Source organism: Heptranchias perlo, chromosome 43 (genome assembly GCF_035084215.1).
Source record: "Heptranchias perlo isolate sHepPer1 chromosome 43, sHepPer1.hap1, whole genome shotgun sequence".
NCBI classification, from domain to species: domain Eukaryota; kingdom Metazoa; phylum Chordata; class Chondrichthyes; order Hexanchiformes; family Hexanchidae; genus Heptranchias; species Heptranchias perlo.
The window spans coordinates 4,072,918-4,089,290 of record NC_090367.1 but is presented as its reverse complement, the minus strand read 5'-3'; the positions used below and the strand labels follow the sequence as shown (position 1 = coordinate 4,089,290).

Genomic DNA, 16,373 nt, shown 5'->3' with positions numbered 1-16,373 from the left:
GTTCCACATTCTCGCCACTCTCTGGGTAAAGAAGTTTCTCCTGAATCCCTTATTGGTTTTATTAGTGATAATCTTATATTTATAGTCCCTAGTTTTGGATTCCACCACAAATGGAAACATCTTCTCTACATCTATCCTCCTCGTAATTTTAAAGACCTCTATTGGGTCACCCCATACCTTTCTCTTTTCTAGAGCCCCAGCCTGTTCAGCCTTTCCTGATCGTTATAACCTCTCCGTTCTGGTATCATCCTTGTAAATCGTTTTTTGCACCTTCTTCAGTGCCTCTGTATCCTTTTTATAATATGGAGACCAGAACTGTTCACAATACTCCAAGTGTGGTCTAACTAAGGTTTTTTTTTATTCGTTCATGGGATGTGGGCGTCGCTGGCGAGGCCGGCATTTATTGCCCATCCCTAATTGCCCCTTGAGAAGGTGGTGGTGAGCCGCCTTCTTGAACCGCTGCAGTCTGTGTGGTGAAGGTTCTCCCACAGTGCTGTTAGGAAGGGAGTTCCAGGATTTTGACCCAGCGACGATGAAGGAACGACGATATGTTTCCAAGTCGGGATGGTGTGTGGACTTGGAGGGGAACATGCAGAACGTTCTACACAAGTTTAACATAACTTCTTTGCTTTTCAATTCTATCCTTCTAGAAATAAACCCCAGTGCTTGATTTGCTTTTTTTATGGCCTTATTAACCTGCGTCACTATTTTTAATGATTTGTGTATCTGTACCCCCAGATCCCTCTGCTCCTCTACCCCATTCAGGCTCTTTTTATCCAAGCAGTGTGCGGCCTCCTTATTCTTCCTTCCAAAATGTAACACCTCACACTTATCCATATTGAAATTCATTTGCCAATTACATGCCCATTCTGCAAGTTTATTAATGCCGTCTTGTATTTTGTCCCAGTCTTTCTCGGTATTAACTATACCCTACAATTTGATGTTGTCCGTAAATTAACCTAGCGAGAGTTTGACAAACACCAACAACTTGCATTTATTCAGTGTCTTTAACATACCAAAACATCCCAGGAGCGTTATCAACCTAGCTTTTTATGTTCAACTCCCTGGAGTGGAGCTTGAACCCAAAACCTTCTGACTCAGAAGTGAGAGCTACCACGGAGCCAAGTTGGCCTTCAAATAGGAAGCTATGATGAAAGTACTCCACCCGCACTGTTCTCTAATTGATTGATGCTGGGAATATCCTACCACTTATTTGCTATAAACCAATTTATAGGAATTCCCAGCATCAGTCCTTGAAATTCAAGAGATTGCTTAGAGCGTTGTGAGATCCCACAACGATTTCAGGGCCCTTGTCATCCCCTCTTGTATCTTAAAACTTGGCCTCACTCAACGATTTAAAAACGAAGAAGGAGAAAATTGTAACTGAGAATATCTGGGAAAGATTAGAGTTGCTGAACTCCAGTCAGGCTGTGATTATTCTGTGGGGTGTAAATTATTCCCAGTGTAAACTGCATCCTCAGGTAGAATTCAGGTCAACTTCCACATGGAAGCCATTGTACAGTTGGACCCCATTCCATGCCTATATACACACAAAATCTTGCTTCTCAATAAAAATTAAACCTTAACCCAGGGTAAAAGTATTAAGGCCTGGGGAGAAGGCAAAGGGTCGGGATCGTTGAATTGGGTAAGAAGATTCATCCTTCTCCAGTTGCGGAGATTTTACACACGTTTATCATCCTCTTTCCCTTCGTGAAGTATCACACTCCATGCGTCCGGGGAGGTGGGGCTGGAGATTTGAACCCAGGCTGCTTTCTCGCTGCCCCGACGAGGTGCAGAGAGTGGCCCCCAAGGTGACGTGGAGTGAGTGGCTGGCCTTTCACTGCGGGCTCCCAGCTTTGTAGAATTATAGAAGGAGGATATTCGACGCATGAAGCTTGTGCCAGTGCTACTGCTTCAATTCGACCTGTCTACTTTAACCCTGTTTCCCTGTCCTTTCCCCATATCCTTTTTATACCATTCAAAGAATTACATACAGAGTACAGCAGAGGAACAGGCCATTCGGCCCAACTGGTTCACGCCCAGTGTTTATGGTCCACACAAGCCTCCTCCCACCCATCTACATCTCATCCTATCAGGATAATCTTCTATTCCTTTCTCCCTCATGTGTTTATCCAGCTTCTCCTTAAATGCATCTGTGCTATTCGCCCCAACTACTCCATGTGGTAGCAGGTTCCACATTCTCACCACTCTCTGGGTAAAGAAGTTTCTCCTGAATTCCTTTTCAGATACCTATTCAATTACGTTTCAAATTATCTTACAATCTCTACTTCAGCGTCTGTGTGAAGAAAGATCTATTAACTACTTTCATCCAGTGACAATCCTCCTTGCCTCCATGTTACCCGTTACAATCATTAGCCGTGGCTCAGTGGTAACACACTCGCCTCTATGTCAGAGGGTCGTGGGGTTCAAGTCCGAGTCCAGAGACTTGACCACAAAATCCAGGCTGACACTCAGTGCAGTGCGAAGGGAGTGCTGCACCGTTGGAGATGCTGTCTTTCGGATGAAACCAAGGCCCCATCTGCCCTCTCAGGTGAACTTAAAATGATCCCACTATTTCGAAGCAGAGCAGGGGAGTTCACCCTGGTATCCTGGGGCCAATATTTATTCCTCAACCAACATCACTAAAACAGATTATCTGGTCATTATCTCATTGCTGTTTGTGGGATCTTGCTGTGTGCAAATTGGATGCTGTGTTTCCTACATTACAACGTGGCTGCATTTCAAATGTACTTCATTGGCTGTAAAGTACTTTGGGACATCCTGGGACTGTGAAAGGCGCTATATAAATGCAAGATCTTTCCTTTTCCTTTCTGAATATCGGGCAGACAATGCGCTACCTCCCGTTTCGCACTACCGCCCAGGACGAATATCTACCACCATGTATACAATATTGTGTCCAATTCTGGGCACCGCACTTTAGGAAAGATGTCAAGGCCTTAGAGAGGGTGCAGAGGAGATTTACCAGAATGGTACTGGGGATGCGGGACTTCAGTTATGTAGAGAGACTGGAGAAGCTGGGATTGTTCTCCTTGGAGCAGAGAAGGTTAAGGGGAGATTTAATAGAGGTGCTCAAAATTATCAACGGTTTTGATAGAGTAAATAGGGAGAAACTGTTTCCAGTGGCAGAGGGGCCGGTAACCAGAGGACACAGATTTAAGGTAATTGGCAAAAGAACCCAAAGGTGAGATGTGGAGAATTTTTTTTACGCAGCGAGTTGTGATGATCTGGCATGCGCTGCCTGAAAGGGCGGTGGAAGCAGATTCAGTAGTAACTTTCAAAAGGGAATTGGATAAATACTTGAATGGGAAAAATTGTGCAGGGCTATGGGAAGAGAGCAGGGGAGTGACACTAATTGGATCGATCTTACAAAAGCCGGCAAAGGCATGATGGGCCGAATGGCGGGCTCCTGTGCTGTATCATTCTATGATTCTATGGTTATGTTGCTAAAACTGATTCCCATATCTTAACAGGAAAACCATAGAAGCACATTTTCAAGGGCTATGATGCTGCTGGGAGATAAAGGAGCCAGGCTTTCTATACTATGGAGGCTGGGATTCTCTCCATCAGCTGCGATTATACAGTGCAGAAACACCGTTAATCACTGCAGTGGATCATGGGGCAATGTATTATAATAAGCATACAGTTTCTTTAAACTGAGCGTGTTATCCATGTGCTGTGGATTTCCCTACCAGAGGAAAGCTGAGTGACTGGTCTTACACTGAGCGACCCGAGTCTAGGGTTCCTGAGCATTGAACTGTTCAAGTGCTTTCTGTGGACCTACCACATGTTTAGAAATGCTCCTGCTTCCTGTGAGAACTTCCATAAACAAGAGGCTTTCTGCCGCCTGTCTAATCAAGTAACCTTGCCTTTTGTTTTAAGAAAAAAAAGATTAGTTTTGCAAATCGGGTCAAACTTGCACAGTTCCCCTGTTCTGCGACCTGCGATGCCCCAGATCCAGCAGCAAGCCTCCAGTATGTCAATCAAGCAACCGCGACAATGCAGAAACAAGTGACGTTAGCATGGCAACAAACTGCAAAAGAGAAAGACTCCCTGCTCCAGCTCTCCCCTCTCCTCATCAGTCTGCAGGAACTAACCTTTGCCTTGACCTTGTTCCCCTTCCTGTCCCTTTCTCGGGCTCGCAACGTGATGTCTACCCTGTAAAATTAAATAAAAACTCTCTCTCTTCCTTTAGGACGCTCCTTAAAACGTACCGGGCACATAGAACATCATAATATGATTAGGCAGAGTCAACATGGTTTTATGAAAGGGAAATCGTGTTTGACAAATTTATTAGAGTTTTTTGAGGATGTAACTAGCAGGGTAGATAAAGGGAAACCAGTGAATGTCGTATATTTGGATTTTCAAAAGACATTCGATAAGTTGCCACATAAAAGGTTGTTACGCAAGATAAGGGCACATGGGGTTGGGGGTAATATATTAGCATGGATAGAGGATTGGTTAACGGACAGAAAACAGAGAGTAGGGATAAACGGGTCATTTTCAGGTTGGCAGGCTGTAACTAGTCGGGTGCCGCAAGGATCAGTGCTTGGGCCTCAGCTATTTACAATCTATATTAATGGCTTAGATGAAGGGACTGAGTGTAATGTATCCAAGTTTGCTTACGATCCAAAGCTATGTGGGAAAGTAAGCTATGAGGAGGACACAAAAGAGTCTGCAAAGGGATACAGACAGGTTAAGTGAGTGGGCAAGAAAGTGACAGATGGAGTATAATGTGGGAAAATGTGAGGTTATTCACTTTGGTAGGAAGAATAGAAAAACAGAATATTTTTTAAATGGTGAGAAACTATTAAATATTAGTGTCCAGAGAGACTTGGGTGTCCTGGTAGAAGAAACACAAAAAGTTAGCATGCAGATACAGCAAGCTATTAGGAAGGCAAATGACATGATGGCCTTTATTGCAAGGGAAGGGGGTTGGAGTACAAGAGTAAGGAAGTCTTACTACAATTGTACAGGGCTTTGGTGAGACCACACCTGGTGTACTGCGTACAGTTTTGGTCTCCTTATCTAGGGAAGGATATAGTTGTCTTAGAGGCGGTGCAACGAAGGTTCACTAGATTGATTCCTGGGATGAGAGGGTTGTCCTATGGGGAGAGGTTGAGTAGAATGGGCCTATACTCTCTGGAGTTTAGAAGAATGAGAGGTGATCTCATTGAAACATATAAGATTGTGAGGGGGCTTGACAGGGTAGATGCTAAGAGGTTGTTTCCCCTGGCTGGAGAGTCTAAAACTAGTGGGCATAGTGTCAGGATAAGGGGTCAGCCATTTAAGACTGAGATGAGGAGGCATTTCTTCACTCAGAGGGTTGTGAATCTTTGGAATTCTCTACCCCAGAGGGCTGTGGATGCTCAGTCGTTGAGTATATTCAAGGCTGAGATTGATAGATTTTTGGTCTCTAAGAGAATCAAGGGATATGGGGATTGGGCGGGAAAGTGGAGTTGAGGTCGAAGATCAGTCATGATCTGATTGAATGGCGGAGGAAGCTCAAGGGGCCATTTGGCCTACTTCTGCTCCTATTTCTAATGTTCTTATGTTAACGCTTTGACCAACCTGTCCTAATACCAGGAGCTGAGAGCCTGTACAGGGATCTTGGATCTTTTAGAATAGATTGTTTCTGTTCTCTCCTTTTACCCAAGGGGAAAATGCCTCCCTGGTCTAGGTGCTGTGACCAAGGTTTTCAACCTGCTCTGAGGGGAATTATGGTGCAGAGCCATGCCCAACTGCTACTTCATACGGTGCAGTAGTACCTTAAAATGCTGACCTCTCATCAGGTAATGTCTTCTACCTGGACCTCTGAGTCAGAAGGTTGTGGGTTCAAGTCCCACTCCGGAGACTTGAGCACATCATCCAGTGCAGTACTGAGGGATGTACAAAATGCCACGGCACCATTTTGAAAAAGAGCAGGGGAGTTCTCCCCAGTGTCCAGGGCCAATATTTATCCCTCAACCAACATCACTAAAACAGATGATCTAGTTATTATCACATTGCTGTGCACAAATTGGCTGGCGCGTTTCCTCCATTACAACAGTGACTACACTTCAAAAGTGCAGATTTCCCCTCCCCTTTGTGTGAAGAAATGCTTCCTGACATCACCCCTGAACAGCCTAGCTCTAATTTTAAGGTAATGCCCCCTTGTTCTGGACTCTCCCCACCGGAGATTGACTGACCAGAGATTGAACCTAGGACTGTGTTCAGGTCTGCGTGCACTCTGTACTACGGTGGTGCACTGACCCTGGGGTGCAGTGGGGATCGGGCGGGAAAGTGGAGTTGAAGTTGAAGATCAGCCATGATCTGATTAAATGGCGGAGCAGACTCGAGGGGCCGTATGGCCTACTCCTGCTCCTATTTCTTATGCTCTTCTTCTGACCCACTGAGTCACCAGAGCACTATTGTCTGTTGTTTTGAATTGGATTTACAACTCAGACCAGCAACAGTCTAACAGTCAGGGATTGCTGCCTTGACTGCAGTGTTGTCATTGGGCATTAGTGCAAAGGGCCTTCTGTTCTGCTTTAAACTGAATTTTGGCCCTTCAATATTCAATGCAGCCACCAGCCTAGAGCAATGTTGGAAGACACTTTAGCTCCCATAGTTTGTAAATCAAACTTTATTGTCTTGCAGGAAACTTGAAGAAGCTCACAATAATTTCATGGACAATAAGGACCGAGTTATAACGGAGATCTATAATGAGTCCAAGGAAAGAGCAAGGTAACATTCCAACTTTTAAAAATAAAAGCATTGTAGACTGAGCCGGGTCCATGGAGACTCCTGACTGGGAGCACTGAGAGGGTCAGTGGGGACTTACCATTGGGAGCACTGAACAAGACCCGTGGAGACTCCTGACTGGGAGCACTGAGAGGGTCAGTGGGGACTTACCATTGGGAGCACTGAACAAGACCCATGGAGACTCCTGACTGGGAGCACTGAGAGGGTCAGTGGGGACTTACCATTGGGAGCACTGAACAAGACCCGTGGAGACTCCTGACTGGGAGCACGTAGAGGGTCAGTGGGGACTTGCCATTGGGAGCACTGAACAAGACCCATGGAGACTCGTGACTGAGAGCACTGAACACTAGGCTCACTCAGAGGTTGGTGCAGGAACCTAAAGTAGAGATAGTGTGGGAGGGAAGTCCATGATAAAATAATCAGACATGTACTCTTGATTGAAAGTGACTGATGGGACAAATGGCTTCATCTCACCCAGGACTTTATTTTAATACCTCAAGAACATGAGTCCTACATCAGATAAGTTCTGCCACTCTCAACCCAGATTCCAGTGGGCAGGTACAGAGCCCAGGACAGTCCCTACGTTTCCAATTAAATTCACAATGTCACTCAGAGAGGTCATTGGATGATTGTTGTGAGAAATGAAAAAATATCACATTGGTGCAATTGATGGGGTGCATTTCTGAAGCTGGGACAGTGTAGGAGGAGCTTTGCAAAGCACCAGACCTGTAGAGGGAGCTTTACTCTGTATCGAACCTGTGCTGAGTGAGTCTGTGAGCGAGTGTGTGAATCAGTGAGTTGAGTGCGTGCGTGTGTGTGTGTGTGTGTGTGAGTGAGTGAGTGAGCTCATAAAGCACTCTCGGCAGCTTTGAACTTTACCGTGGAGATTATAAATCAAGATTTGTCGAAGATAAAGAAATGGTTTACTGGTGTGTTCCAGCTCGCCGATGATTATAGTGTCCGGGGAATGTTAATGTCTTGTGGCTTCTTTTTTCCCACATGTGTTTTGAGTTCAGTTAGACACTGTGTTTTGATATTCCAAACATCTGGAATCTTCCCCGTTGTAGATTCTGCGGTAACCAAATTTCATAAAAGCTTTCAAATGTCTATCGTTTTAATTATTACTCATTATTTTTGGGAAGCTGGCTCTTGTTTGGAGAATGAAACAATGACGAGTTGATGAAAGACGAGTCACATTAAGCACTGCCCAGTACAGGGATGGGGAATGTGTCTGCTGTCTGTGACTGGGCCCTCACCACACTGGTGATCCCCTGTGACTCACTGTTTGATTTGGCAGCCCTTAGTTCCCACCCTTCACAATCACACTCTGTGCCAGGTATAAATTAATAAAGCTGCCCGTCACAGAACTAAAAGCAGCAGTCGTAAAATCTGGCTGCTGCCCCTCGTTCGCAGGAGGTGATTGCACCTGAGACTCCGGGCGAGCTAACGGATTGGGCATGGCAGTCTTCTGTATATGCTATTGGTGTCAATGATTTATAGATCAGAAATGAATCATCAATTGCATGTTTAAATTCATCCGTGCCTCGCCCCTCCTCTCCACCTCTCCTCCTCTCTCCGCCTTCCTTCAAACCATCCTGTCTAACCGAGCTTTTGGTCACCGGTCCTAATATCGCCTCCTTTGTCTGATTACGCCTCTGTGAAGCGCCTTGGGACGTTTGTCTATGTTGAAGACGTTGAATGAGTGAAATTTTTGTTAATGGAGGAAATTGCACAGCATTGGGACCTTTTAAATATAAAGGCTTTGAACATATTTTTGCTGCTTCACTCTACCGCCTTTGAGAAATCCATCCTCATCTGCACAATTCATATTGAAGAACTCAGCAGAGAGCCACCTGGATGGTGGTTCTGCCAGCAAATAGCTCCATTGAGTCAATAGAGAATCCAGCACTGGGGCACTGGCACTGTCCAGCACTGGGGCACTGGCACTGTCCAGCACTGGGGCAAGAAACATTGTCCAGCACTGGGGCAAGAAACATTGTCCAGCACTGGGGCAAGAAACATTGTCCAGCACTGGGGCAAGTAACACTGTCCAGCACTGGGGCAAGTAACACTGTCCAGCACTGGGGCAAGTAACACTGTCCAGCACTGGGGCAAGTAACACCGTCCAGCACTGGGGCAAGTAACACCGTCCAGCACTGGGGCAAGTAACACCGTCCAGCACTGGCACAGCAACACCCTCCAGCACTGGCACAGCAACACCCTCCAGCACTGGGACAAGTAACACCGTCCGGCACTGGGGCAAGTAACACCGTCCAGCACTGGGGCAAGAAAAAACGTCCAGCACTGGGGCAAGTAACACCGTCCAGCACTGGGGCAAGTAACACCGTCCAGCACTGGGGCAAGTAACACCGTCCAGCACTGGGGCAAGTAACACCGTCCAGCACTGGCACAGCAACACCCTCCAGCACTGGCACAGCAACACCCTCCAGCATTGGGACAAGTAACACCGTCCGGCACTGGGGCAAGTAACACCGTCCAGCACTGGGGCAAGAAAAAACGTCCAGCACTGGGGCAAGTAACACCGTCCAGCACTGGGGCAAGTAACACCGTCCAGCACTGGCACAGCGACACCCTCCAGCACTGGGACAGTGACACCCTCCAGTACTGGGACAGTGACACCCTCCAGTACTGGGACAGTGACACCCTCCAGTACTGGGACAGTGACACCCTCCAGTAATGGGACAGTAACACCCTCCAGTACTGGGACAGTGACACCCTCCAGTACTGGGACAGTGACACCCTCCAGTACTGGGACAGTGACACCCTCCAGTACTGGGACAGTAACACCCTCCAGTACTAGGACAGTAACACCCTCCAGTACTGGGACAGTGACACCCTCCAGTACTGGGACAGTAACACCCTCCAGTACTGGGACAGTAACACCCTCCAGTACTGGGACAGTAACACCCTCCAGTACTGGGACCGTGACACCCTCCAGTAATGGGACAGTAACACCCTCCAGTAATGGGACAGTAACACCCTCCAGTACTGGGACCGTGACACCCTCCAGTAATGGGACAGTAACACCCTCCAGTAATGGGACAGTAACGCCGTCCAGTAATGGGACAGTGACACCCTCCAGTAATGGGACAGTGACACCCTCCAGTAATGGGACAGTGACACCCTCCAGTACTGGGACAGTGACACCCTCCAGTACTGAGACAGTGACACCCTCCAGTACTGGGACAGTAACACCCTCCAGTAATGGGACAGTGACACCCTCCAGTACTGAGACAGTAACACCCTCCCGTTCTGGGACAGTAACACCCTCCAGTAATGGGACAGTGACACCCTCCAGTAATGGGACAGTGACACCCTCCAGTAATGGGACAGTGAGACCCTCCAGTACTGGGACAGTGAGACCCTCCAGTACTGGGACAGTGAGACCCTCCAGTAATGGGACAGTGACACCCTCCAGTAATGGGACAGTGACACCCTCCGTACTGGGACAGTAACACCCTCCAGTACTGGGACAGTAACACCCTCCAGTACTGGGACCGTGACACCCTCCAGTAATGGGACAGTGACACCCTCCAGTAATGGGACAGTGACACCCTCCAGTACTGGGACAGTGACACCCTCCAGTACTGGGACAAGTAACACCGTCCAGCACTGGGGCAAGTAACACCGTCCAGCACTGGGGCAAGTAACACCATCCAGCACTGGGGCAAGTAACACCGTCCAGCACTGGGGCAAGAAAAACCGTCCAGCACTGGGGAAGTAACACCGTCCAGCACTGGCACAGCAACACCCTCCAGTAATGGGACAGTGACACCCTCCAGCACTGGGACAGTGACACCCTCCAGTACTGGGACAGTGACACCCTCCAGTAATGGGACAGTGACACCCTCCAGTACTGGGACAGTGACACCCTCCAGTAATGGGACAGTGACACCCTCCAGTATTGGGACAGTGACACCCTCCAGTAATGGGACAGTGACACCCTCCAGTACTGGGACAGTGACACCCTCCAGTAATGGGACAGTGACACCCTCCAGTACTGGGACAGTGACACCCTCCAGTACTGGGACCGTGACACCCTCCAGTAATGGGACAGTAACACCCTCCAGTACTGAGACAGTAACACCCTCCAGTAATGGGACAGTAATGCCGTCCAGTAATGGGACAGTGACACCCTCCAGTACGGGGACAGTGACACCCTCCAGTACGGGGACAGTGACACCCTCCAGTAATGGGACAGTGACACCCTCCAGTACTGGGACAGTGACACCCTCCAGTACGGGGACAGTGACACCCTCCAGTACGGGGACAGTGACACCCTCCAGTACGGGGACAGTGACACCCTCCAGTACGGGGACAGTGACACCCTCCAGTAATGGGACAGTAACACCCTCCAGTACTGGGACAGTAACACCCTCCAGTACTAGGACAGTGACACCCTCCAGTACTGGGACAGTAACACCCTCCAGTAATGGGACAGTAACACCCTCCAGTACTGGGACAGTAACACCCTCCCGTACTGGGACAGTGACACCCTCCAGCAATGGGACAGTGACACCCTCCAGTAATGGGACAGTGACACCCTCCAGTATTGGGACAGTGACACCCTCCAGTACTGGGACAGTGACACCCTCCAGTAATGGGACAGTGACACCCTCCAGTAATGGGACAGTGACACCCTCCAGTAATGGGACAGTGACACCCTCCAGTACTGAGACAGTGACACCCTCCCGTACTGGGACAGTAACACCCTCCAGTAATGGGACAGTTACACCCTCCAGTACTGGGACAGTAACACCCTCCAGTACTGGGACAGTGACACCCTCCAGTACTGAGACAGTGACACCCTCCAGTACTGGGACAGTAACACCCTCCAGTAATGGGACAGTGACACCCTCCAGTACTGAGACAGTGACACCCTCCAGTACTGGGACAGTAACACCCTCCAGTAATGGGACAGTGACACCCTCCAGTAATGGGACAGTAACACCCTCCAGTAATGGGACAGTGACACCCTCCAGTAATGGGACAGTGACACCCTCCAGTAATGGGACAGTGACACCCGCCAGTAATGGGACAGTGACACCCTCCAGTAATGGGACAGTGACACCCTCCAGTACTGGGACAGTGACACCCTCCAGTACTGAGACAGTGACACCCTCCCGTACTGGGACAGTAACACCCTCCAGTAGTGGGACAGTGACACCCTCCAGTACGGGGACAGTGACACCCTCCAGTACTGGGACAGTGACACCCTCCAGTACTGAGACAGTGACACCCTCCCGTACTGGGACAGTAACACCCTCCAGTAATGGGACAGTGACACCCTCCAGTACTGGGACAGTAACACCCTCCAGTAATGGGACAGTGACACCCTCCAGTAATGGGACAGTAACACCCTCCAGTAATGGGACAGTGACACCCGCCAGTAATGGGACAGTGACACCCTCCAGTACTGAGACAGTGACACCCTCCCGTACTGGGACAGTAACACCCTCCAGTAATGGGACAGTGACACCCTCCAGTAATGGGACAGTAACACCCTCCCGTACTGGGACAGTAACACCCTCCCGTACTGGGACAGTAACACCCTCCAGTAGTGGGACAGTGACACCCTCCAGTACGGGGACAGTGACACCCTCCAGTACTGGGACAGTGACACCCTCCAGTACTGAGACAGTGACACCCTCCCGTACTGGGACAGTAACACCCTCCAGTAATGGGACAGTGACACCCTCCAGTAATGGGACAGTAACACCCTCCCGTACTGGGACAGTAACACCCTCCAGTACTGGGACAGTGACACCCTCCAGTAATGGGACAGTGACACCCTCCCGTACTGGGACAGTAACACCCTCCAGTAATGGGACAGTAACACCCTCCCGTACTGGGACAGTGACACCCTCCAGTACTGGGACAGTGACACCCTCCAGTACTGAGACAGTGACACCCTCCCGTACTGGGACAGTAACACCCTCCAGTAATGGGACAGTGACACCCTCCAGTACGGGGACAGTGACACCCTCCAGTAATGGGACAGTAACACCCTCCAGTAATGGGACAGTGACACCCGCCAGTACTGAGACAGTGACACCCTCCCGTTCTGGGACAGTGACACCCTCCAGTACTGGGACAGTGACACCCTCCAGTAATGGGACAGTGACACCCTCCAGTACTGGGACAGTGACACCCTCCAGTAATGGGACAGTAACACCCTCCAGTACTGGGACAGTGACACCCTCCAGTACTGGGACAGTGACACCCTCCAGTACTGGGACAGTGACACCCTCCAGTACTGAGACAGTGACACCCTCCAGTAATGGGACAGTAACACCCTCCAGTACTGGGACAGTGACACCCTCCAGTACTGGGACAGTGACACCCTCCAGTACTGAGACAGTGACACCCTCCAGTCGTGGGACAGTGACACCCTCCAGTCGTGGGACAGTGACACCCTCCAGTACTGGGACAGTGACACCCTCCAGTACTGGGACAGTGACACCCTCCAGTAATGGGACAGTGACACCCTCCAGTAATGGGACAGTAACACCCTCCAGTAATGGGACAGTGACAGCCTCCAGTACGGGGACAGTAACACCCTCCAGTAATGGGACAGTGACACCCTCCAGTAATGGGACAGTGACACCCTCCAGTAATGGGACAGTGACACCCTCCAGTAATGGGACAGTGACACCCTCCAGTAATGGGACAGTGACACCCTCCAGTACGGGGACAGTAACACCCTCCAGTAATGGGACAGTGACACCCTCCAGTAATGGGACAGTGACACCCTCCAGTACTGGGACAGTGACACCCTCCAGTAATGGGACAGTGACACCCTCCAGTAATGGGACAGTGACACCCTCCAGTAATGGGACAGTAACACCCTCCAGTAATGGGACAGTGACACCCTCCAGTACGGGGACAGTGACACCCTCCAGTAATGGGACAGTGACACCCTCCAGTAATGGGACAGTGACACCCTCCAGTACTGGGACAGTGACACCCTCCAGTAATGGGACAGTGACACCCTCCAGTACTGGGACAGTAACACCCTCCAGTACGGGGACAGTGACACCCTCCAGTACTGGGACAGTAACACCCTCCAGTACGGGGACAGTGACACCCTCCAGTACGGGGACAGTGACACCCTCCAGTACGGGGACAGTGACACCCTCCAGTAATGGGACAGTGACACCCTCCAGTACTGGGACAGTGACACCCTCCAGTACGGGGACAGTGACACCCTCCAGTACGGGGACAGTAACACCCTCCAGCGACGAGCATTCACTAGCCTCACATGTCGTGGATGACCACTTGAGGTACCAGAGGCAGCTGATGCCTGTGGAACTTTACCCCAACACTCTCAGGGAAACAGGAGGATATAAGCAAAAATAGGACATAATAAGTAATCGCCTTGAAATCACCTCCTGGATGGTGAGAGCGAAGCAGTAAATGTTTCACACTCATCTGCCCCGTGATTAGCCTTGTAGTCACCTGTTTGTGGTTTTATTTACATGGTCCTTATACACTTTACTTTCAGTCTGTGTTTATCTTGGCAGTGCAGATATCAACAGTGCATGTGCTCCCATCTTTATACACCAGTCACACCAAAGGAAGAACTTTAGTGCTGTCGTTGAACATAGGAACAGGATTAGGCCATTCAGCCCCTCGAGCCTGTTCCGCCATTCAATTAGATCATTAACTCCAACTACCCGCCTTGGTTCCATGCCCCTTAATAGCCTTGCCTGACAAAAATCAATCAGGAGTTTTATTAATAAATTATGGGTTGAATATATTTGATGTAAAATTAGAACTTTGCAGGAGATTGATGATAAAGTATTGAAATGGGTCTGAAATATTTGAGAAGTTGGGGTGCTTTTTGCCTGTGTTTTTCTCTCCTTCCCTTCTAAAGGCACTAAATCTTGGCGTTCAATTCCACCAGCCACCTTCAGTACCTCACCAAGTGGCCATTCTGCACATGTGAGCCTGGACAGCGAGTTTTGGCAGGATGTTCAATGTGGAGGCATGGCCCTGCTTCACCCGACATCCAGACACGCATGTTTCCAGCAGGGCTTCCTGGATAACAATCAGGAGCAGGAGCCCTGAGCAAGTGATGGCGGGCATGGGACTAGCACCTCCCCAACCCACCACCTCTACCGCCTAGAAGCATAGGAACACCATCACCTCCAGGTTCCCCTCCAAGTCACACACCATCCTTCAATGCCTCCATATTGAATACCCTGCCAAAACTCGCTGTCCAGGCTCACATGTGCAGAATGGCCACTTGGTGAGGTACTGAAGGTGGCTGGTGGAACTGAACGCCAAGAGTTAGTGCCTTTGGAAGGGAAGGGGAAATATATCACCGTTCCTTCATTGTCGCTGGGTTAAAATGCTGGAACTCCCGATCTAGCAGCACTGTGGGAGAACCTTCACCACATGGACTGCAGCGGTTCAAGAAGGCGGCTCACCACCACCTCCTCAAGGGGCAACTAGGGATGGGCAATAAATGCCCGGCCTTGCCCATGTCGCAAGAATGAATTTTTTTTTAAATTGCTAATACGCGCTGACAGCTTTGTGCTCCCATACTGGCTTCTTACAGACTGCAACAAGCTCTTCATACAAATGTGAGTGTGTGTCTATTTCTGTTGTGCTGGTGTTGGTGCGTGTTCATGTGGGTGGTTTTATGTCACCGCGTTGCCTTATACTGTTTCCAGCTCTTCCGTGGGTCTTCGGCCATTATTTTGCGTTCTATTTCTATTCTCGTCCTATACTCAATGACAGTCACCAGATAATTCAACTATTTGCATTTGTATAGTGCCTTTAATGTAGTAAAACTGGGCCACATAAGGAGATATTAGGACAGGTGACCAAAAGCTTGGTGAAAGAAGCAGGTTTTAAGAAGGAGAGAAAGGCAGAGAGGTTTATCAGAGAGGGAATTCCAGAGCTTAGGGCCCGGACGGCTGAAGGCACGGCCGCCAATGGTGGAACGATGGAAATCGGGGGATGCACAAGAGGCCAGAGTTGGAGGAGCACAGAGATCTCGGAGGGTTGTAGGGCTGGAGGAGGTTACAGAGATAGGAAGGGATTTGAAAACGAGGATGAGAATTTTAAAATTGAGGCGTTGCTGGACCGGGAGCCGATGTTGGTCAGCGAGCGCAGGGGGTGATGGGTGAATGGGACTTGGTGCTGTGCCAGGAAAAGTCGCACAGAGGAGGTGACTAAAAGCGTAGGTTTTGCGACGGTCTTTGAAGGGGTGGGGCCAGGGAGTAAGGCAGAGGGATTTAGGAAAAGAGTTCCATGGTGTAGGGCCAAGAAGGCTGAAAGCTTTGCAACCAAAAGTGGAGCAAAGGGTGGGGAATGCAGAGGAAACATGAGTCGGAAGGGCAGGGGGTGTATGCTGGCACATAGGGCAAAGATAGTGAGGGGGCAAAGCTGTGGGGGGACTTCTGGACGATGGTAAGGATTTTAATTCAATGTATTGCGGGTTGGGGAGCCAGTGGAGGTTGGCAAGGAGTGGGGGGTGATAGGAGACCGGGCCAATATTTATCCCTCAACCAACATCACTAAAAAGCAGATGATCTGGTCATTATCACATTGCTGTTTGTGGGATCTTGCTGTGCACAAAT

At 49.3% G+C, this 16,373-nt stretch overlaps 1 protein-coding gene across 3 annotated transcripts in view; it reads left to right on the top strand.

Annotated features, from left to right (window-relative positions):
* Window positions 1-16,373, top strand: part of dnajc4 (DnaJ (Hsp40) homolog, subfamily C, member 4) — a 119,667-nt gene that overhangs the window by 91,636 nt on the left and 11,658 nt on the right. For all 3 annotated transcript variants that reach the window (XM_067975627.1, XM_067975626.1, XM_067975628.1), the window contains exon 6: window positions 6,658-6,744. In XM_067975627.1, the coding sequence (XP_067831728.1) occupies window positions 6,658-6,744 (87 nt within the window). The remainder of the gene's footprint in view (window positions 1-6,657; window positions 6,745-16,373) is intronic.